This window comes from Orbicella franksi, chromosome 6 (genome assembly GCF_964199315.1).
Source record: "Orbicella franksi chromosome 6, jaOrbFran1.1, whole genome shotgun sequence".
In the NCBI taxonomy this organism is placed as follows: Eukaryota; Metazoa; Cnidaria; class Anthozoa; order Scleractinia; family Merulinidae; genus Orbicella; species Orbicella franksi.
The window spans coordinates 30,389,372-30,411,055 of NC_138150.1; the positions used below are offsets into that span (position 1 = coordinate 30,389,372).

At 37.8% G+C, this 21,684-nt stretch overlaps 2 protein-coding genes and 1 non-coding gene across 4 annotated transcripts; 2 read left to right on the top strand and 1 right to left on the bottom strand.

The window, feature by feature from the left end:
* The first annotated feature begins 230 nt into the window (after nucleotides 1-230).
* Nucleotides 231-11,205, top strand: LOC145490764 (allatostatin-A receptor-like). 2 transcript variants are annotated; one of them, XM_081469863.1, is made up of 5 exons: nucleotides 231-956; nucleotides 6,781-6,940; nucleotides 7,755-8,025; nucleotides 8,385-8,639; nucleotides 9,704-11,205. In XM_081469863.1, the coding sequence occupies exons 2-5, from the start codon at nucleotides 6,825-6,827 to the stop codon at nucleotides 10,046-10,048; spliced, it is 987 nt and encodes a 328-aa protein (XP_081325989.1). In that variant the 5' UTR covers nucleotides 231-956; nucleotides 6,781-6,824; the 3' UTR covers nucleotides 10,049-11,205. The 2 variants fall into 2 exon arrangements, with proteins under 2 accessions (XP_081325989.1, XP_081325988.1); XM_081469862.1 differs by lacking the exon at nucleotides 231-956 and having other exon boundaries at nucleotides 5,758-6,940.
* Nucleotides 11,206-13,379: 2,174 nt separating this feature from the next.
* On the top strand, nucleotides 13,380-13,452 carry Trnat-agu (transfer RNA threonine (anticodon AGU)). Its single transcript has one exon. It is a non-coding gene; the product is annotated as a tRNA-Thr (tRNA).
* Nucleotides 13,453-14,797: 1,345 nt separating this feature from the next.
* Nucleotides 14,798-17,639, bottom strand: LOC145490597 (allatostatin-A receptor-like). Its single transcript, XM_081469689.1, has 4 exons — nucleotides 17,533-17,639; nucleotides 15,831-16,101; nucleotides 15,344-15,598; nucleotides 14,798-15,136 (listed from the first exon to the last, which is right to left on the bottom strand). Exons 1-4 carry the CDS (start codon nucleotides 17,637-17,639, stop codon nucleotides 14,798-14,800), a joined length of 972 nt encoding a protein of 323 aa, XP_081325815.1.
* Between the last annotated feature and the right edge of the window lie 4,045 nt (nucleotides 17,640-21,684).

Below are 21,684 nucleotides of genomic sequence, written 5' to 3' on the forward strand. Positions count from 1 at the left end.
TTTGCCAACACGACCAAAATTTCATCATCAGTTTCATCTCACCAGCACTTTCTAAAATTTGTTTTCGACGTTTGGTATTGTTAGGAATGATTTCCTTTGAGAAGATATTTAAAACAGTCGCACAGAAGTTTGTAATACAATGTCAATATTCTCGGTACAAAGTTCTTGTCCGCTTGCTACTCGAACTTCTAGCTTCATTCCAAAATAGTTCAATAATATTTCTCGACTATGTGTATACCAGCTCTTTAAAAAAAAAAAAATATCGTGTGTGATAACTGCTGCGAGCTGTTAACGCCAACACACGATACGTAAGGCAACAAGGACACAGCAACTAAGGAAACGAAGAAGCAAAATTAGAGAGAAAGAATATAGTGAGTTTAGAAATCCCTGACTCGATCAGGAAGCGTTTCGCCCGGTGGCCTGCGGTGATCTGCTGCTTTTTGTGCCTAAAGAGGAAAGTGGTAATTACCCTGTGAAATCAAATAATAACTGTCAAACTGTCCTCACCTCTGTTCGGCTTAAATAAAAATCTGATCGGGCTTAAAGAGTAAATTATTTTAGTGAGAACTCCCCTAGACATCCATTTGGGTAAGTTTAAGGATTTTCATTTCATTCTATTATTATAATTATTTTATTATTATGGTTTTTTTGTGCGACTCCAGGTGATGTTTTCAAATGCCACTCTTAAATCCGAAATGGCATCTGATTAAACAATAAAACTGAAATGTAAATATCCTTTCCCATCACAAGATGAGTGTTAATTATTTTCTATAACAATATCACTCCGAAAGAGCGACATTACTGGCTACAGCAGCTTGGTCAGTGATCTGGTTCAATGTTTTGCCGGATAAGTTCAAAAGGGCTTACTTTGAAACTATAACTGAAACTCGAACTCATAAAATCCATAGCAGCCAAAATTAGCTTACAGAAGCTAAGGTTGTCTTCTTGTTGAACAGGTAAGTGGAGTTCTTGATCAATCTTGAGCACTTTTCAGCTTTGCATTTGATATAATTTTTTGCAAACCTCCGACAACAGACGAAGGTTACAGTTGCTTCTGACTACTGTTTCATATAAAGAGAAGCATTCCTATTTTAATTTCATATTTACATCGTAAATTCTTTCCAGATTTAATTGAAATGACTAAATTTACGTGCACGTCTTTCATCAAATACCTCAAAGACCTATGAGTGATCTGATGTGGTTTCGATTAAACACATTCCGTTCTCGCAACATTGGGACTTCTCGTGGCAACTCACACTCACACAAAGAGTCGTTTTCGAAATGAATGCAAAATAATGATATGATTATAACTAGAACGAAAATGCGGTAAACCGACGACTCGTTTTGTGGTAAACCTTTGGTTCTTTTATTTTTTATAATCCATGGTTTGTTTAAGTTACCTATTAGGCTATGGCAATTTTCATGAATGATTACGAGTGCACAAAATCCCACAATAGAGAGATTAAGCATGACGTTACGCCAAACGGCAAACGGCAAAAATGAAACTTTTGCCGTCTGTCTTCAGCAGCCTGTACAGTAGAGTGATAATATTTGTATTTGCGGTGAATAGTAGGAGACATTTTTCTGTCTTTGTGTGATTCATTTGAGGATTACAAAAAAAGAATAGAAAATCAGAGGTAATCTTCGCCGTTCGACGTCTTCCGTGAACGTCATGCTTAAACTCTCTCATGTTGAAACTGTAACAATTAATGGCAACGTGAACGGGCGCAACCATAAACGAATTGGCTGACAGTTAACCTAGTTCAGAAGTTTGATTTGTGTCTTAAAGAGTTTATTTAAAAAGAAAATTTTATATTTATTAAAAATAAAAATACAAGATAAGATTGAAATCTTTTGCAATTTTACAATTTCCGTTTCTACTACATGGCTCTTAATTAAATATTCGTCGACTTATTCAATTCGGTGCTGGCCTTAAAGTTCAGGTCTTATTTAATTGTAGATATTTTTACCCTTAGCTTTTTTGAAATGCATTAACAATTTTATCAATATTGGAAACTCTTTTAAATTTACGGTACCTGGAAAGCCGCAAGGGGTGCATGCATATATGTATGTATCTGTCGCGAGTTTGTGGATTTAAATCCCACTGGGACAAAATTAATGGCCGTGGGATACTTCCTTGTATGGGCTATAGGTTTTGGCCGTCCCAGTCTACGATTTTTTAATGGTTTTGGTCTGAAAAAGGGTGTTTTTCACTCTGGTTTAGTACTGCGTGTTTTGTTTCCAAGGAACTTTTTTCCGCATCGATATTGGTAAACGCGTAGCCTTTCTCAAATGTTTACCCAAATCGCAGCCATTTCCGGTTAGCTGCAGTCATATTTAGAGCCCTGTAGTAATTTTAAAGATTTGGAATTGGATATCAATTCTTTCTTTTGCTCAGGTCTGAATTGGGATATGGAAAATCACAAATTTTGGTCTGAAATAGGGCACAGTTTTCGACGTTCGGGTCACACACCCCCACAAAAAAAATAAAAACGCGATAGCGAAAGCTCTTCAAAATTAAAAAAAAAATACGCGAAAGGGCCACGCGAAGGTTTCTAATATTAAGAGGCAAAGTTTTCAACAGAAATAAGTTTGCCCTCTAACATTTCATTAGCATTCTGGCTTAATTTTGCTTTTATTTCCGTTACTTATTTACTTTTTAAGAAAATAGTGAAATCCAAGATGGCGGATCCAAGATGGCAGGTCAGATGACGTCATTTGACGTCATATGACTTCATAACCAACAAATAGTACACTGGACAAAACTGTTGTGGATCGACGCTTCACAAGAAAAAATTAAAACAAACAAAATGGCACATAATTTTGCGATTGTCTTTACTAAACTCGACACATGGAAACCTATTTTTATATGGATCACGCAAGAAAGGCTTGCGTTACACCTTGTCCAAATTTGGTAACTGAGTCATAAAAGCACGCAGAATCACTTCTGAAAAAAAAAAGAGTCGTATTTGGAGTGTTGCTTTGCGAAGAAACTCTGTACGTGCTGGTGGATTTTTTTTTTGTCAAGATTTTGACAAGCAAGCATGAGAAAGACTTACAACTTATTTGGGGGAAATACGATACTTTCTTCAGATTGTGATCTTCTTTGAAGTCTTCTCTTCCGGCATTCTCGCCCCTAAAGGCCGCGCTCCTTTTGGTCCGCACCAAAATGAGTGCAGCCTCTGGGGGCGAGAATGCATTCCAGCTCCCGAAATTGTCTTTGTACAGCGCATGCTCGTCAGGGGGAAAAATAGAGTTTGGCAGATGGAGGAGTGTGTATTTTTGTGACGTTTGCCCAGTCCATCAAATTTGAATCAATTATTTTGTAATTTGCATGATTTATGAATCGAGTTCAGCGCGTGTTTAGAGCGGCGTTTGCTGAAACGCTGAACCACTTTCGCATTATACGACTTGGCAAGTCGAACCTATGCTAGAGTCGAAACGATTAATTTGAGTCGAATTTAATTGCAGCAAACGTCGCACCATTCATGCGCCTTTTTCAAAATTTATAGGTTCGACGAATTAAATTCGACTAAGATTCGACGTTTGCCCTAGGCTTCACTGTTCTTGCCGCATAATCGGTCTTCCACCTGTTTTGCAGATGGATGCCTTTAGCTCGCGCTTCGTACAAGCCACGATTACACAAAATACTGCTGTGTTAAAGGGTTGTCGACCAAGAACCTCAGACACTGCTAGTTGTGCTTTTAGAAATGTTTCCGGACCTGTTCCTGGGCTCATCTACTAGGGGCTTGCCATTTTCTCGCATTTTCTTGCATAACAGTTAGTTTGCGCTGTGGCCCGTCAGGGGTAGCATCACAACTTGAATCTTTGATTCTGTAAACCGCAGATGCATCGCACGAGATTATTGTGCTTTTTAGATGGATTATTGCTCCTTCCTCATGCCATCTCGTAAAATTGATGAAAAAAAAAAAAAAAAAAATCCACAAACACGTGACGATTTTCTTCGCACAACAATGTTAACACCGGTCTAACACTACGGTGTTGATGTAAACCGTAACTTTTCTTTTTCTCAGAAATGGCGTAATTTTCCATACTTTTGTGATTCAGTCCACAAATTTAGATAACCTGTAACGCAAGTTTTCCTCGCTTGATCTATATGAAAATAACTTTCCATGTGTTGAATTAAGACAATCAAAAAATTATTTGCATCGCTTTGCTTGTTTCAATTTTTTGTCGTAAAACGTCGATGCAGAACAGTTTTGTCCGGCGTATTATGGTATCACCACAAGTCACCAAAGCGTAATACAAGAGTTTGTAAATTCAGCTGCAATTTGATGAAGATAAATGAAAAACAAACAAACAAACAAAAAAAAAAACAAAACAAAACAGGTTAAGTGTTGACCAACCTTCGTGAAATTTGCGGTTGCCATGGCAAAGTCAAAAGTGATAGATACACAATGACATATCAAAATTTCCCCAGAGGATGAATGAACAGCTACTGAAAGTTTAAGCCCCTAAGAGCAAAATTGATCTTCTTTTGACAAATTTGAAAAACCCTATGGGGGTGGTATCCGCCTCTTCCCCTCTCCCTTACCCTTGTACGTCGGAGTGTTAATTAGATTTTCTATATCCTTTCCAACTTCTATTCCAGTGCCGCCGGCGCAAGTTTGCATCCGCAAAATTTACAAGCAGATTTTATAACCTTTCTGAGTTTAAAAAACTGGTGACTGTTCAAACATAAAGCTTTAAAGCCGAACGCAAACAAACCTGAAAAGGAATTGGCTGTTAAGACGAGGAACATGATGTTATTTTTTATTTCTATTTTTTATTTTTTTATGATATTAGTCGTTAAAATTTCTGGTTAAAAGTAGAATTGTCTATTCATAATTCATATCATAGATGCTAACATTTTGAATTAGTTGTTCATTTCCCTGAGAAAAGTAAACCATGATCAAAGGAACACGAATATTATTGCTTTTAGTAATGGGTTGGTTTCTCCGTAATCACTCACCAGATCAAGTTTGCTGTTGATGTTTTTTCAGTCTGTCAGTTATGTCAGCAAACTGTATTGCTAACTTAATCTTGCGACGTTCTTAATTATTTACTGGATATCGGCCAGTACAAAACTATGCGTCCTTGTCATTTGGAGACATTCAGTGTGTTTCTTTTGTGGTTTTGATTGTTCAAGAACTTCTCACAAAAACTGAATGTTGCATGATGAAAAAGAAATTTTATTTCAGTAGTGCTAATTAAGTTAAACTAGAATATTTTATGCATAAGCAATATAAACATTGTACTCTTTGTACTTTATCTTTGCCGTAATATTAAGAGAAATGACAAAGTGTTCACCTATGTCATAAAAGCAGGGGATAAGCACACTCCTCCACTGATTAAATCTTTGAACTAGAAACTGCTGTTTGCTTATTTCTGTCAATATAATATGGTTCAATGAAATCTCTTAGTGATACCCTTCCTGTTTGTGTGACGAGATAATGCCATCCTTGAGCAGTAGGCGAGAACCAGTGAACACTTGTACCCAGAAGTTTTGGAATTGCGTCCAATATACGGTATTGGCAAACATCTTCCACCTACGCTTCTCACAGTCTTGATGTTAACTAACTGCATGGAGTAATTAATGTAAGTTGATGTGTTAAATCTTATTACGAATAACCTGTGACAATAATGTTACCGAGGTGAACAAAAATTGCGAAGAAAAAAAAAATAGATGTGTGTCTTGAGTTCATGTTCCATTGCTTAGTTCTAGTTGTAATTAACTCGATTCAAGTACCACTATTTTTGAAGATATGTTCACAATTTAAAATGTTATACGTTCTCTTCTTTTTTCCGAAATTTCGATCAGCTTTTTCGTGGTAGATTTTATCGCTGTCTTGTTGTAAAATATTGAAGATACGTTACTCCTCTGTTTTGTGAAATTTCGATCCGTTTTTTCGGGCTCCATTTTATAACTGTTCTGTTGTGAAATATTGATGATATGTTACTCTTCTTTTTCTGAAATTTCAATCGAAATACATGTCATACATGCAGCCCACGCAAGGCAACTGAAAAATAAAGACGGCTTTCGTTAAGTATGGCAATTGGGAGTCTTTCTATTTTTGTGATTAATAAGCCAGAACTTTCACATAATCCCGAGGGGGTACTCCCTTATATGGGCTATATAGGTACGTGCGGCCAAAGGGTAGGGTTTTTCAGCAGTTTTGGTCATACATAGGGTATCAGTTTTGCCAATTTTGGTTATAAATATGGTATGGTTTTGTCACTGTGGTCTTTAATTGGGTATGTATCTCAGAAGAAGCTACTATTTGATCATTATCAATAAGAGCGTCAACAAAAGCCCTTCATAACTTATGTTTAGGCCAACTGTGTCAGCCGCAGCTTTCACAAATAGGTTATCGAATTGTTGGTCAGGTCATAAATAGGGTAGCAAAAAACGGAGATTTTGGTCGTAAATAGGGTAAGGGTTTTGGGAAGTGCGCCGCACACCCCCATCCGTCCACTGCAAAACAATAACGTCAAAAGTCCAAGTTCTGGGTATTTTGGATAACGTAAGCCCTGACGGCAAATTTTTCGTATGAAGTAATTACGTTACAAGATCTGTTACAGAAGTGAAACAAAAACGAGCAAACAAACAAATATATGTTTCATGATAATAAGGACGACAAAGGGATAGTTGCTCGCCCAATTGATCATCTGGCATCAAAGAGTGTGGCATAGGTTCTGACCTCACCGTGTCTCTTATTCCTCAAATCTTTAAACAATTAAAACTCATGGGCTTCTTTTCATTGCTTTTTCTTTTTGTAGATATCGAAATTGTATTTGACTGTAGATTGGGCTCCTATACAGTCATGATTTCCGAATCAGGTCAGGCTGCCATAATCGCAATACTTTCTATATTAGCCATCATCGACATCATTGGAAACTCCCTTGTCTGCGTGGTCATCACTAGGAATCCAGATATGAGGTATGTCGATACTGAAATGTCAAATGACGGATGCTACATCCACTCTCAGCAGCATCTGTTATTACAGTGGAACCCGGCTTGTGCCTACGTCGTCATTATGGCCATATTTTTCTAGCCTGAACAAAAGCTCAGCCAGTCATGTTCTCATTTTAGAACCCCTTCGATACGGCCACCCCGTTAATATGGCCAGTGTTTTGTGGCCCGTTGGTGGCCGGGGTTTCACTGCACTTTTCAACATAGACACTCAATATCCTCTTTAAAGCAGGCTGAAAAATCAAAGCAAGGTACGTCTTTAATTGCGATGTAAATTACATGTTAACGACCTCGTGCTACCGGTACTCGCATTGCAAGTCTTGAAGTACGGTAACATGCGTTCCTGGAAACATCCACTATCGATCATTACCATTGCCACACAATAAAAAAGGAAGTATATACAAAAACAATAGCTTAAACAGAGCGGGAAAGCTCCAAAAAAAAAAAAAAAAAAAAAACCATCAGACGAGGCCATTCCAGTCGTTATAGTTTTCAGTTGTAGCTGAATAAAACTGATTGTGTCTGCTGATATAATTAATATGTTCACTTATGAAATCTTACTTGCTGTCTATTGCTTGGCCAAAAATTTTGCTATAAGCCATACGCTATTAATATACTTTTTTTATCATTTATTGAACTTATTAGGCAATTTCGGTTTCGACAAGAGGAATTTCCCCGTGTTTTCTGGAATTGTTCTTATGTTTGCAATTCAATTCTGTAACAAATAGGCTGTGCATTGTTAAAAATAAATCAATTATTTCTTTCACATATCGTTTAACAGGACTCCCTTCAACTATCTGCTTGTAAACTTAGCCGTGGCGGACATGATGGTGGCAGTGTTTTTTGCGCCTTTCCACATTTTTATCCACACGTTCACCCACCCAGGTGGTGTCTTCGGCAGAGTGTTATGCAGTTTGGTGACGGGTGGAGGCTTCGCATGGGTTGGAGGTGCTTGCTCGGCCTTCACGCTGGTTGTCATCGCAGTTGAACGTTATTACGCGGTGAATTATCCTCATGGTAACAAAGGAAAACTCACCAATGCCAAATTGAAGGTGAAATATAGTACTTTGGATCACTTGTATCTTTAGGTTGGATGGGTCAGTGGAATCCATGATCACTGATTTCGATTTTGGGACACCTTACCGCAATGAAAAACATAAAGGGCTTCATCTTTATTCTTGATTTATATAATATTCTTCTCTGTAATAAAATATCTTTTTGGCAGCCTGGCGAAGTGCTAGTTGCATTATCTCAGTAGAAAGTGCTTGATTTACAAAGTTAAATTTAATGTGTTACTCAAATAAATTGAAAAAGAAATATAATTACAGAGTCAGTATCACTTTTACAGATTGATAATGTGATGTACCAGTACTTTAAAAAAACACGTCAAGGGATGTTAATTGCATTTCAGGTAATCATTCCTGCTTCTTGGATCTTTGCAATAATCATGGAAAGTCCAGGGTTCCTGAGTTCGGATTATAACGAGACTCTTTCCATCTGTACTTTGGCGTTTCCCGATGAGTGGATGGGAAAGGCTTTCAGCGTGGTATGGTTTCTGGTGTTTGGAGGTCTTCCCACACCATTAATGGCTACATTTTACTCCACAGTGGTGTACAATCTGTGGTTCAAGCGCAACGATCAAAATGAAATTTCCTACCAACAACAGGTATGACCAGAGGTCGTTTTACCCCTATTTCATTTAGTGTTAACAGTATCGCTTAAATAATAACATGAAGCGACTAGGAGTATTTCTACTCCCCCTGGATGGAGTGCTCGTCCATCGTAGGGTTACCCCCAGCATCAAATTCGCCGGTACCCATTTATACACCTGAGCGGAGAGAGACACTGTGAGAGTAAAGGAGAACACAACACAATGTCCCCGACCAGGACTCGAACACGGACCGCTCGATCCGGAGACGAGCGCACTAACCATCAGTGCTCCGCACCTCAACCTTGAGAAGAACATAACAAAGCAAAATTCGCAGTTTAACACAACGATCAAAATGAACTTTCCTACCAACGGTTGGTATTACATTTGGTGCTGTTCATTCTGCCTTAAAATTGCTACGATGCTGATCTCGTCATTTCTTTTTTCATTTGATCACTTAACGTTCGCATCTTGGTCCCGTCGGTATGAACGACTCGCAATAATCTGTACCGTCCCGCGAATAAAAATATTTTATTTACGTACCTTCCATGCGCAAATCGCCGTTCTCATTATACTCAATTCATCACTTAACGGATGTGCCATATGTGGTATATTTATTTGAAATGTTAATATGTTTTTAACCGGTTATAGATATACGTAACGTGCCATCAAATATTGAGGTTAATGAATAAGATAAAAGAAAAATCGCATACCCCTTCGTTTCTTCTACATGTATCTACAATCTTTACGACTTGAATTTCAACACTGTTTCATGACGTAACAGAATTGTAGCCATTGATGTTATTGATTTGGCCATTCTTATAGTGATGTGCCATGATGAAAATTATGATATTGGCATTGTTTAAATAAGACAAGACCTATTCAAGAAAAAAATATATATATTGCAAAGTCAGCAAAGTGAATTCCCATTAATACAATGCGTCGGGTGCATCAGTGACAATCATTTCGCTCAAACAACTTGAGCCATGGCCTAAAAATACAAGACTAATGTAGTGATTACTGACATTGTCTATTTACACATAATCAGTAACCCGACACTGCTTCTTTCTGTTTATTTTCAGGGAGTACTCAAGATACGCAAGCGTGTAACTTTGACAGCTGTAACCGTCAGCGTCATCTTCTCGATCTGCTGGATGACTGACGCAGTTATCTTCCTGTTAAGCTACCATAGTACCACCAGCAGCCCAAGTGATGTCACCTGGGCAATTGCTGCCGTGATGATCTTGTTCAATTCTGCCATCAATCCTTTTGTATATGCCCTGATCAACGAACGATTCAGGGAAAAGATCAAAAGATTGATAGGCTACAGGTGGCGTTCAACAAACCAGATTCAGGGTATAACGGGAACCCCTCACATCAATCTAGCCACCAGCTCTACTCAGCCAACCCAAATAACGGCAGAATAGTGCTGCGGGGAGTGACGCATAATAACGATAATAACGATAATAACGATAATACTGATAATAATGATACTAATGATAATAATGATAATAACGATAATAATAACAATAATTAACTAGAGAACACAATTCGCCAAGGAGGTTTTCAGTGGGGCCCTAAAATCCATTCAATATGAACAAACGTACTGCTGGTAAAGGTTACAATAAGTTCACTTTTAGGTTACTGACTTAAATATGGTCGGTGACGCGACTTTTGTGGATAGCTATAGCTTTTTTTTCGCCTTTCCATATTTTCGTCCACGCGTTTAATTTGATTAATAGATCCATTCCGGGGTGGAAGTTGGAGGGAAGGGGATAGAATGGATGGCTAGCGACCCCCCTTTTAGCAAAGCAAATAATAAAAACAAAATCAATTGAAAAAATTATGAAATGTTATAGCAGAAATGGAGGCAAACACTCTGGACAGGGACCAACTTGTAACTTCTACTTTGTAGCATTGCGAGTATTTCTCAGATAGTGGTTTTCAATTAGGTTCCAGTCCTCAAAATTCAACATTTTTGGGGCATGCGCCATTGATTCTTCAACACAAAGGTAGCAGCCTTCCCTTTCCCCTTGAAAAATCCTTCTCTTGCCCATTTATATAGTGAGGGCAAAGAAAATAGAATTTCAAAGATTTCAGTTCATCATTGCATGACTAGAACCATATTAGTTAAATGGACATCTTACCAACCCGGCGAATTCAATAACCCTTCATTTCTTGTTCATTTTGAATATCTGACATGAGTTACTGATCATGTAATTGTCTTTGGAAGAAGTAGAAAAATTGAAATATCGCTAGTTTCGCTAGAAATCCCTTAAATGGACAATAGATATTTCTTTTATCCAGTTGTCATATTTCTTGATATAAGATTATCCAGACAAATGAATTGTCAACTAAACCACCACCAGAATTTGTAGATGTAGTGGTAAATTAAACAATACGTTCTTTATTGTTATCGTGTTTTGTCATTGTAACATACTGCTGCTGCCAGTTAAAGGTCACTATCACTGATTTGCAGCTATGTATACCTATTACATAGGCTGATAAAGTTGTATTAAAATGAGTGTTAATTAAGCTTATGTTGTTGATGAGGTCATTCTTAGTCATTAGTCATCATTTTGGCTTTGTTAAATAAGACTGCTGCTGAAAATCAAATTGCAAACAAAAATCAGATGTATAGAAAATAACCAAATAATTAATTGGATTAAATTAAATTCCGAGAGAGCGATAGGGTCTGATTCAACTAGAGAGCTTGCTGGTTAGCTTATGTCCCTGATTGGCCAGAAAGGCTCCGTTCCGATGTATGCGTTAACATTTAACCTACAAGAAACTGATCTGGAAATTTAACGTAAAAACTTGAAATGAATTTTCTTTAATGAAGCTATAGCTTTTCTTAAGTTATATCTGCTTTTCCTAAAATATTTAAATACTTGGTTAGTTCACTTATTTTTCTTTTTTGTAAGGTGATAATATTCAGCGCTCTCGTCATTGAAATTATTGAAGTTAGACCGTAATTGAAGCAATTGAAGCTAGGAAAGACTTAATTACAGTTTCTACATCTGATGTTTACACTGTAAGCGTGTTCTACAAGAGCAATTTTTATATCGGACAATTTTTATGTAACAAATATATTTGACCGTGTAGATGGCACAGGAAATAATTTGTCAACAGTTCAAAGCTAAGTGCGCCAGTATTGACTTCCTACAGCAGACACACGCAGGAACAAGGCGGAGGTGCTGAGTCTCCCCCGAAAAAAATATAAAAGGTAAGGAAATCCTTTTTTTTTCCTTCTCGCTCTCTCTTTTTTTTATTTATTTTTATTTTTATTTTTTTTGGTTATTTTCTTTTAAACATTTCTTCTACTCGGTCCTATTTACATTAGGGACTTTAAGATATGGTATGGCTAGGCTGTAGTACGGCGGCAGATAGTGAAGATCGCTTCCGGTGACGTCATGACTCGCGTGCCAGTACGGCTTTCCCGCCCTAGCCTTGCTTTCTACTGCCGGAAAGTGCCTGGTTTCACGTACTCTTCACTACGTGAGTATAAGCCTGCTGTTTACTTCTCATTTTAACGCTTTTTTCACTGTCTGAACAGCCTAGTTTGAGGATAAAGTTCTCACTCATAAAAATCAGTTCTAAGATTATTGTTTCTTTGTCATTTGTACAGAAAATTTTGAACGATTTTAACACCTAGCGCGAGATGATCAATTCAGTCATATTAGTATCGGGCCGAACAGCCGTAGATAAGAAAGCTTCGTATGTTCTAATCTGAGCTATAATTGTTTATGACTGATCAAAATGTATATTTTATTATAAACGAAAGTTTTGTATTTTCGGACTTATCACGTAATCGTTGTACAAACAACCTGTCCGTGTTGAAATCAAGCTTTTTTATCTCAGAGTTTATATTTTGTTTTGTGGTTTGAATTACAGGCGGTTCTATTAAGTTCTAAAAGGCAAATCTGAGTTCTGGGATATGTAAGACGGATACAGGAGAAGGAAATCATTGTCATTAATCAAACCTATTTCGTATGGAAGTAGAATAATCTCTGGTTTGGTTGCAAGTAGTTATTCTTTGTAAAGACACGTAGAGACTGCACATACCGTTGCTGTACAGCAAAATCTTAATCATTTGAGCTTGGCGGGTAAAACATCGTTGTCAACCTAGTCCCTCACGCCCAAAGTAGCCGTAGCAGCACCTCGCCGTAGCGTATCTTAAAGTCCCTATCATTACAGGTACGGCAGAACCCCGCCTGAGGTCACTTCCTTACACGGTCACTTTGTTATTAAGGCCACTCTTTTTGTCACAGCGAAACGCCCATATATTCCTTACAAGGAAACCCCGTTAATATGGCCAAAGGCCACCTTTTGAAATCACAACCTGTATAATCGTTAAAAATTTTACCCTGTTACCACTCAAACCAAATATCTATTCCAAATATGACAAATATTGAGGAACTATAACAGAAAGATGTAAATTGATACCTTACAAGTCAGGCTTTTGACACACGTCTCTCAAATGAAAGAAAAACTTCCTCTCCCGGGACACGAAGCTTTTCTCTCATTTCTGCAGAGACGAGTGTCGAAAGCCTGACTTGAAAGTTATTAACATCTTAGTTTCTATTATTGTTTCTAAGGCTTTCCTGGTTCAAATAGTTCCTCTTCTACTTGTTACATAGCCCCGATTGTCAGGGGAGGAGCCATGAAACACACAAATTTCTTGAAAGAAAAATGTCCCTTGGATTGGCCGCGTTCTATCTACTCACATCACTAAGCTGCCACATATCTAGCGTGATTGCCCCGATAGTGTAGTGGATATCACGCCCGACTAGTATTCGGGGAGATGCGGGTTCGAGTCCTGCTCGGGACAACCAGTTTTTCTTTCATTTCAGAGACGTGTTTCGAAAGCCTGACTTGTAAGTTATTTCGATCTTTCTGTTATTGTTTCTAAGGCTTTCCTGGCTCAAACAGTTTCTCTTCTACTTATCATGAGGAATTGGGCACGGTTAATGCTGTATGAGCAAGAAGTACACCTGTGATTCGTGTATATGTAGTCCTGTTTTTTTAAACACACTTGGACAAGAGCTGGCTTAAAATCACCGGACCGGTCGTGAAATTTGATTCAACTCGTTAGTTAACATGGCCCAAGAGTGACCGTTATTAACAGAGTCTCACTGTATTGACACTATTTATATAAAGGGAGGGGGCTGGTTACCTAATATAACTAAAGAGTTAAAGAAGGCAGGCAGCCACTTTTATAAAAACAGTCAGAATATCTTCGTTAACTACAAAACAATAGAGGAAAATCGGTGCCTAAATTCTTCCTATTATTTATTTATTTACGTCACTGTATTTGTAACCACTTATGAAATGACTCAAAAAATTCCTTTATGGAGAAGAAAATTTGAATTCAATGGAAGGTCTACTAGTTGGGTGAAAAAAAAAAAAGATTACATGTACCCCATAAATCAATCTGTAATCATAATACATAATAATACATAAATATTTGTATAGCGCCTATCCATGCCTGCTCTAGGCGCTGTACAATTCGCCAAAATGATCTGTACTAATCTTAATAATTAAAAATGTGCATTTAAGAAAGTAATAGAAAGTAAAAATCGCTAAGAATAATAGGTTTTCTTAAAATAATACTGTCATTATCTGGCATCGGTGTTAAGAAACTCTTACAGCTATCACCACAATATCACCATGCCTTACAAAAAAAAAAAAAAAAAAAACAACAACAAAAAAACACTTCAAGCTTATATCTAATTAGTAAAAAGGACGTATCAGACAGCCTTGTCCAAGTGTATTGAAAACACACGACTAGTTATTTTAAGAACATTAACTACTAACAATAAGAACTATTAATCTGTTCCTTGCCATCTAACAAAGGGTTCAGTTAATGCACTGATACTGATTCTGAGGGGGATTCTAGAGGGTCTGGACTATTTTTTATGTCATCAAAACTGTAAATATATGTTGTTAAAACAATCAGTGTCAGCAGCGGTTGGAATACGACCCTCTTTTCCCCCAAGCAATGTTGGAATGCTCAATTTACCTGAACCCCGTGCTCTGTGGTTTTAGTTTCTTCACAACATTGAGAGATTTGAGAGGGAGAGATCGCGGATCAAAACGTCATTGTACCAACAATGTGGTTGTGATTGTAGGTCGAGATCTTTTTTAAAGACCTAGTTCCCGGCCATCTTTCTCCTTCAGGCCTTGCTAGGTTGCATGGTTGTATGATTAATTCTGTTAGAGAACTCAATACTCTCAGTTTTCCTTGCAACTTGAATCCTGTTTGCAGAACGAAGGGTACTGCACAACATTCTCTTGACTTTACCACGGAATGGTTGGTTAAACAGAGCATAAAGAAATGGATTTACGGCTGAATTGAGCAGAGCCATTGTGGCGGAAATGGCGACGTGCCCAGTGTTTCGGGTGGTGAAATGCTTTAAGACGTAGGTAATTGAACTTGTGCCCCAAGAGATTCCAAAGATTGAGCTGACAGTTATGACCATCAGAGTGACTCTCTTCCGCACCTTCATAACACCCTGTGATTAGAGATTCATATTTTGATTAAATAAACAACTTATAGATCGACAAGCGACAAAATACCGCTTCCTTCTACCGCATCCTTTCACATGCCATCCAATATTAACTGCCCAGGATTAATAAGGGCCGATAAGGATTCTGCCAATTTCAACCAGTGACAGAATACATCCGGTACTTTTAAAGGGAAATTATTCATTAACTCATACCTTTTGTTGGTGGGTAATTTCATCGTCTTCATCACTTTTGCACCACAAAGCGTACACAACCGTTGAGTACAAGCCAACCATCAGTACCAAAGGAAGAGCAGTTGTGGCTAAAAGCCAAGTCAAGCTATAAGCCTTGGCCATCCACTTACGAGGAAAAGTCTCCACACAGCTTTCGATATTCTTGTCATAAATCGTAATCAGGAATAAGGGGAAGGTGAAGACAAGTGAAAGGATCCAAGAACCAGGTATGATCACCTGAAATCGTAATGTGTAAAATGGAAGCGATCACCAGCCAGTCCCTTGAGGTTTCATTTCCACAAATGGAAAACAAATCCACACAGTTTGGCTAGCCAGTTTACTAGTTCTTCTGTTTGCCAACAGCATAGACTATAACCTAGCAGTAATCCAAACATAACGGAAGATAAACCATTTTGTTTCTTCCAAGATACGATGAAAGAAAGTGCATGATTAATGCGTCAATACTCACCTTGAGTTTGCGCTTGGTAAGATTTCCTTTGTTACCAAGAGGATACATTACAGCGTAGAAGCGTTCAACAGCAATAACCACCAGGGTAAACGCCGACGAAACTCCTCCAAACCAACCTAGTGTATCACCTGTCAGCAATCTGCATAAAGCTTTACCAGCCGCCCCTTCTGGGTGAGTGAAAGTACGGTTTAGAATAAACCTTGGTGTAAGAAATATCCCGAAAGTTATGTCTGCCACAACTAGATTCACCAGGAGATAATTCATGGAAATCCTACACGCAGACAAAAACAGCAGTTAACTATCTTAGGTATCCTGAAGATACAACGTACTGATATGGGGCAACACCAGACGTTGTTTCGGGATCTTTATTTTGTGAGAACGTTATTACATAAAAGCACAAAGTCTCTGTTCTAAACTCTATATGCAAACTCTTTCATCCTCAATATGTTAATGTTATCTATGGTATATCAGGGTGTAAACGAAATTATAGATCGATCAGGATATTAATAGACCTCTTTAGCTTGGGCGGTTTGTTTTCCCATTGTAGACCACGTGATGATACTCTTGAGAATTCTTGCTTTCAAATTTTTAAATAGTCGCATGTGCATGAATGAATAATTTTAAGAAAGATAAAAGAAAAATTCTCTGGAGAATATCACGTGGTCTTCAATTGGGAAAACAAACCGCCCAAGCTAAAGAGGTCTATTTGACTACAGTTATAAAGTGAATGGACTAGTCTCCTGACACGAGTAACATCTGATTTAGATTCCCGTTGTGCACGTACATTGCGCATGACCGTTAAAAGCTATATCAAAGACTTCAGTTGTCTTCTCATTGCTCTCTGACGTATCGAGTGGAGTTTTGTCATCTTCCAATAAACCATTATATTAAAATTTTAACTACGCTCCAAGGCTTGGGGGTATACCAAAAGGAATGGCATCGAAGTTGAGGAATGAATAATTAATTCCCTTTGTTTTGTTCCCCCAGGCCCCGTAGCCAACCAGTTAGAATTTTGATATATGGAAAAAGTCTATTCGGCTAAGTTTGTTAAAAAATAGACCAGATAAAGAAAAAAAAAAAAGATCATTCTGCAATTATGTACAAGAAAGTGAAGAACACTTTCCACTATTCCAAAAATACTTGGGTACTTTTTTTCAGCTATATTAAATGGGAGCTGACTGTCGCTTAAATCGACCTAGTTTGGTGCCTTTATTGTTATGATAATACAAAGATACCAGAATTTGAATTCACGAACGATCACGAGATACTAATCAATTCTACAGTCTTAAGAATGAATTGGCAGAAACGGATTCAAGCTGTATTAACGAGCCGAGCCAATTGCTACCACATTAACATGAGGAGATAAAGAAAGTAAAAAGGTCTGATCTATGAAAGTGACAATTAATAAATTCCTTATGGAATAAGCATTGCTTACATTAGAAAACGTTGTGTCGCATAGCTCTCTAACGCAACGTAAGGCAAGAAAACCTAACACTGTGTCACCGGAACGCAAACAATGTCATGAATTTACGAATATTGTGTAACGCACAAATTTCAGAGATCAGTGGTATAAACGCAAAGAGCAGATCAGTGAAGGAATCAACTCTTCGAAAGCTACTTTCTAATTTGATTTTATATTAAATTATATCGCTTCTGGAGATAATCTGGGAGTGAATAATTAAGTATTTCAATATAAACCTACCTCACTTCCCTATTTTTCATTATGATGACACAAACAAGAGTGTTTCCAATAATATTTGTAATGATGAGTATACAGTGTACCGTTGTTACGGCAGCTTCGGCAGACATGTTTAGTGACGTGTGGTGAGGCTGAAACCAAAACAAATTCAAATGTATCAGTATTAAATATTGTAAAATTGATGTAAAAATACGCAGGTCAGAAAGGGCCTCGAAGAGCACGGTTTCTATTGTTTACAATGTTCATTCCTTTGGGAATGTATTAATTATCACTTTCACACCTTTTCTTATTTTCATTTTCAAATAATGTTATTTCGTATAATGTTATTTCATAAAATTTTATTTCGTATAATATTATTTCGTATACATAACTATGTTGCGAAGGCTCGTCAATATAGCTTGATTCTGCCAGTGCATTTCGGGGAGAGTATTCGCATGATCTTCAAGCCTCTAAATGCCACATTGCCATAACAGATTATAACAATGAAGCCACAAAAACAAGTAGTTAGGCGAGAGTCATCACGCATTTTAAAAGTAAAATCAGTTAAGAGAGAGAAATGTACTTTGGTGTTTGAAAACAAAACCTGTGAGAACTTCAAAGTTATTCATGCTTATCAGAACATGAACTTTTGGGAAACATTGTTATTTTGGGTCAATTACCAGCGCGCGAAAAAGATTAAATACCCTCTGCCTAAGGCGCCTTCTTTTGTTGAATGAAGTGTTCTATTTTCAAGCTAAAGGGGGCCTTCTGGTAGGATTCAATTGATGAGCAAGACATTTCAAGTTGAAGTTCGTCGTCATTAAGTTCGCATCTTACATGTGTATCTATTGACAAATTGTTTTTCTGCGCCATTTTGCATAAGTGTTTCTCATCTGACAAAAAACAAGGTCTTACACTGTATATGGTGCTGTAGTTATAGTAAACCCCGCCTCAAACTTCAAGTATTCCATTTTCTTCAGTCACAATGAACTGACAACTTTCTTTAAAACCTGCATGTATCGCCGTCGAAACGACAGGTGCACGATAAATAATAGATGCATATGAAGACTAATATTCGTGCAAAATTTCCTAAGGTTTCTATCCAATCTTCTGGGGCTAACTTTTAATTATCTGAAGACAATATTTAGTAGTACGTAATTGCAATAGCATTTACCGACCGGAATTACAAACGCAGCTTCAAAACGCAGCCAGAAAAGATAAACTGCACAAGGTTATAAAGACAGATCTAGCCCGGGGGGCTGTGATAGTTTTTTCACGCACGCTTTAATATTTTGTCCGTTAACTACATCTGTGTGATAAGATTAAAATATAGATAGGTCCAGCCAACATATGCGTGCATGGCACACGTACCTTTTTTCTTATCCAGCAAAAGATAGAACTGTGTCAGTAGACTAAACAACAGAATTGGTGAAGTCCATCATTATTGGTAAAACAAGGCAGAATAGTCACATGCTGCTTCTCTTTAACAATCGATTTTATTTTTTCGCCTCTCCGCGTTGTCATGACGTAATATTTACAAGTTGACATTTGTCTTCAGATGTTTCCCTAAGCTTGGAGACTGATCACGGACTTTGACAAGGTTCAGACACGTACGGCTGGGAGATAATCGATTAATTACATAGCCTTATATTATGAAAGAAATGTAGAAAATTTAACTAGTCGAATTCAAAGAAACAACAAACGTCGGGTCAGCAAGAAATCATTCTGTCAGTGTAAATGTTTTGGTTATTAACATTTTCAGCTGCTTTGTTATTACCGTGTACCGTGCCGCTGTCACTGTGCTATTGAAAACAACACTTGTTCACGACGTAGAAACGTCGCAGTTGACTTAAGCCTTCGCCGCCGTCACGCAGACGTCAACATGACTCATTTAGCACCTACGTTTCAGATTCAATGTCCACAAAAACCACTTTCTAAATTAACACGTCGGTTTCAGTTTTACAAACAATCTTTTGTTACGAGTAAATTTGTAGAGTTAACATTCAATTTTGTAACAAGCTCTTGTTACACTTTACAGACGCTGCATGCTCTCAGCAGTAGTTATGAGATATTTATGTGATATACTCCTGGAGATTTTCAGTGACCAATTTGCCAAGAAGGGACCACGCCCATATCGGTTTAATTTAGTTTTGTGTGTTTGTGTGTGTGTGTGTTTTGCTTTGTTTTGTTTTGTTTTTGTTTTTTCCACTGGTTTTCTATTCACTTCCTGTAGTCAAGGCTTTGGTGAGTTTCCTATTTACTTCGTGTGACAAGGCCAAGTGGGTTTCCCATTCACTTCCCGTGTCGAGGCCATGGTTGTTCTTCACGACAATAATTGATTTAAAAGACGCTGGGTACTTTCCATTATGCCAGACCGACCAGTCAGAGACCAGTGAGGCTACCCGAGGAAAATGGACCGACATTTTCCGATCAAACCGGGCCAACCAAGAAGAATGGCTCTTGCCATTTTTTGTTCGTTTTCTCAAATTCCCTACATAAGTGAAGAGTTTGTCAAAATGAAAGGCAGGGGCGCAGACCAGACACGAGAGACCGGCGGAAATCGAGCCTGTTTATATATATGTTTGGAGCATAGGGCATCTACAATGTTCCTTCACTCGTTACGTTCTTGGGCACTTAGTTGTAATTTATGAACTCCACTACTCTTGCCTGTCGTAGTTCTTGTTCGGTTAACCTTCTCCAGTTGTTGTTTCTTGTCGGTTGACCTTCCCCAGTTGTTGTTGTTGTTGTTGTTGTAAGTTGCTGTTTTTTTTTTGTTTTTTTTTCCTTCCTCGCTTTCTTTTCTCTGGCGGGTTCCAGAAGAGGGCTTGATTGCAGGTGGCAATTTCCCTTTGCTTTCTTAGAGTATGGCTGATCCATTCCCACTTCTTTCTTCTAATTTGGGTCAGTATCTTCTCTTTCTGTGTTACCCTCCAGAAATTTTCGCTGCTGATGGTTTGCCAAAGATATCGCGTAACCAGCGATTTACGAAAGTTTGAACTTTATACGTGATGTTCTTTGTCACTCTCCAAGTTTCAGATTCGTATATCAAGACGGTCTTCGCATTAGTGTTAAGAGCCAATATCTTTCAATGAATGAGGCGACAGTCGTGACATTCTGGATTTCTTCATCTTTCTTTGCCAAAATAACCTCTATAGTGAAGTGTTTTTTCATAATACCATTCAAAGGGTCCGAGGTGCTTTAGTTTATTCGAAATGGAGGAAAGTTCGAAAATCATCATTTTAGCACTCAGCTGCCGCCAAAAATGGCGGTAAATTGTGTGTTTTCTTTTTGCTCTTACAGATCAACGCGATTTTATTTATATTTTGGGTAGTCTTCCTTTTTCTAAATCATCAATTTGATTATGAAAAGCTGCAAGTGTTATAATATTTTTCGATTCAATTACCTCAATCGGAGCTCGTGAGCGACAAGGCTAATTTTAGTTAATTTCAATATCATCAAAAGCACACTGTTACATCGAGTTTGAAGTCGCAACTAACATTTTCTGAAAGCCAGTACTCTATATTCTGTTGTGTGAAAATCTATTTTGCGGTACGGAAAAAGCATTCCGTCGAGAGACGTAGATTTGCGCTACCTTTTCGTACAGTCGCATTCGTGAAATGAATATGGAACTTGACCAGTTACCTTCATAAAGAACAAAAATAGGTGATTGTAAACCTTTTTCGTTGTTACGGATGTTTCAAATTTATTTCATAAGGGTTTTATAAGGGTGCATTCCCTTTTTTGACAACATAATTAAGTTTTTGCCAGTTAAACAAAATAGACGCTGGTTTTGTTACATTGTAATGTTATGCAGATTTTTTGATCCACATCGGACACAAAGCACGTACATGTAATATTTTTTTTAACAAGGTTGTATTCCTTTTTTACAACATAATCAACTTTTTGCAAACACTTGCAGTTAAACAAAATAAACGCTGCTTTTGGTACATTGCAATGTCATGCAAATTTTTTGATTGACATCGAGCAAAAAACATGTGAACATAGCTTAAAAGTGATAAGTTAATAAAGATGGTGACTTTTAAGCTCGGTAACGAAATGTGAAGGTGAATTAATCAACATGACACGAGCGTGGGACAAAGAAAAATTCTGAGTCCCCGACAGGAATCGAACCCATGACCTCCCGAACACCGGGCGGGCGCTCTATCCACTGAGCTA

Excerpts from the sequence above, each read along its gene's own strand:
- LOC145490764 (XM_081469862.1), top strand. The coding sequence starts at position 6,747 with ATGGGCTTCTTTTCATTGCTTTTTCTTTTTGTAGATATCGAAATTGTA. Across the intron at positions 6,941-7,754 it reads ACTAGGAATCCAGATATGAG|GACTCCCTTCAACTATCTGC; the intron begins GTATGTCGATAC and ends ATCGTTTAACAG. Across the intron at positions 8,026-8,384 it reads TCACCAATGCCAAATTGAAG|GTAATCATTCCTGCTTCTTG; the intron begins GTGAAATATAGT and ends ATTGCATTTCAG.
- LOC145490597 (XM_081469689.1), bottom strand. The coding sequence starts at position 17,639 with ATGTCTGCCGAAGCTGCCGTAACAACGGTACACTGTATACTCATCATT. Across the intron at positions 15,599-15,830 it reads TTACCAAGCGCAAACTCAAG|GTGATCATACCTGGTTCTTG; the intron begins GTGAGTATTGAC and ends TTACGATTTCAG. Across the intron at positions 15,137-15,343 it reads AAATTACCCACCAACAAAAG|GGTGTTATGAAGGTGCGGAA; the intron begins GTATGAGTTAAT and ends CTCTAATCACAG.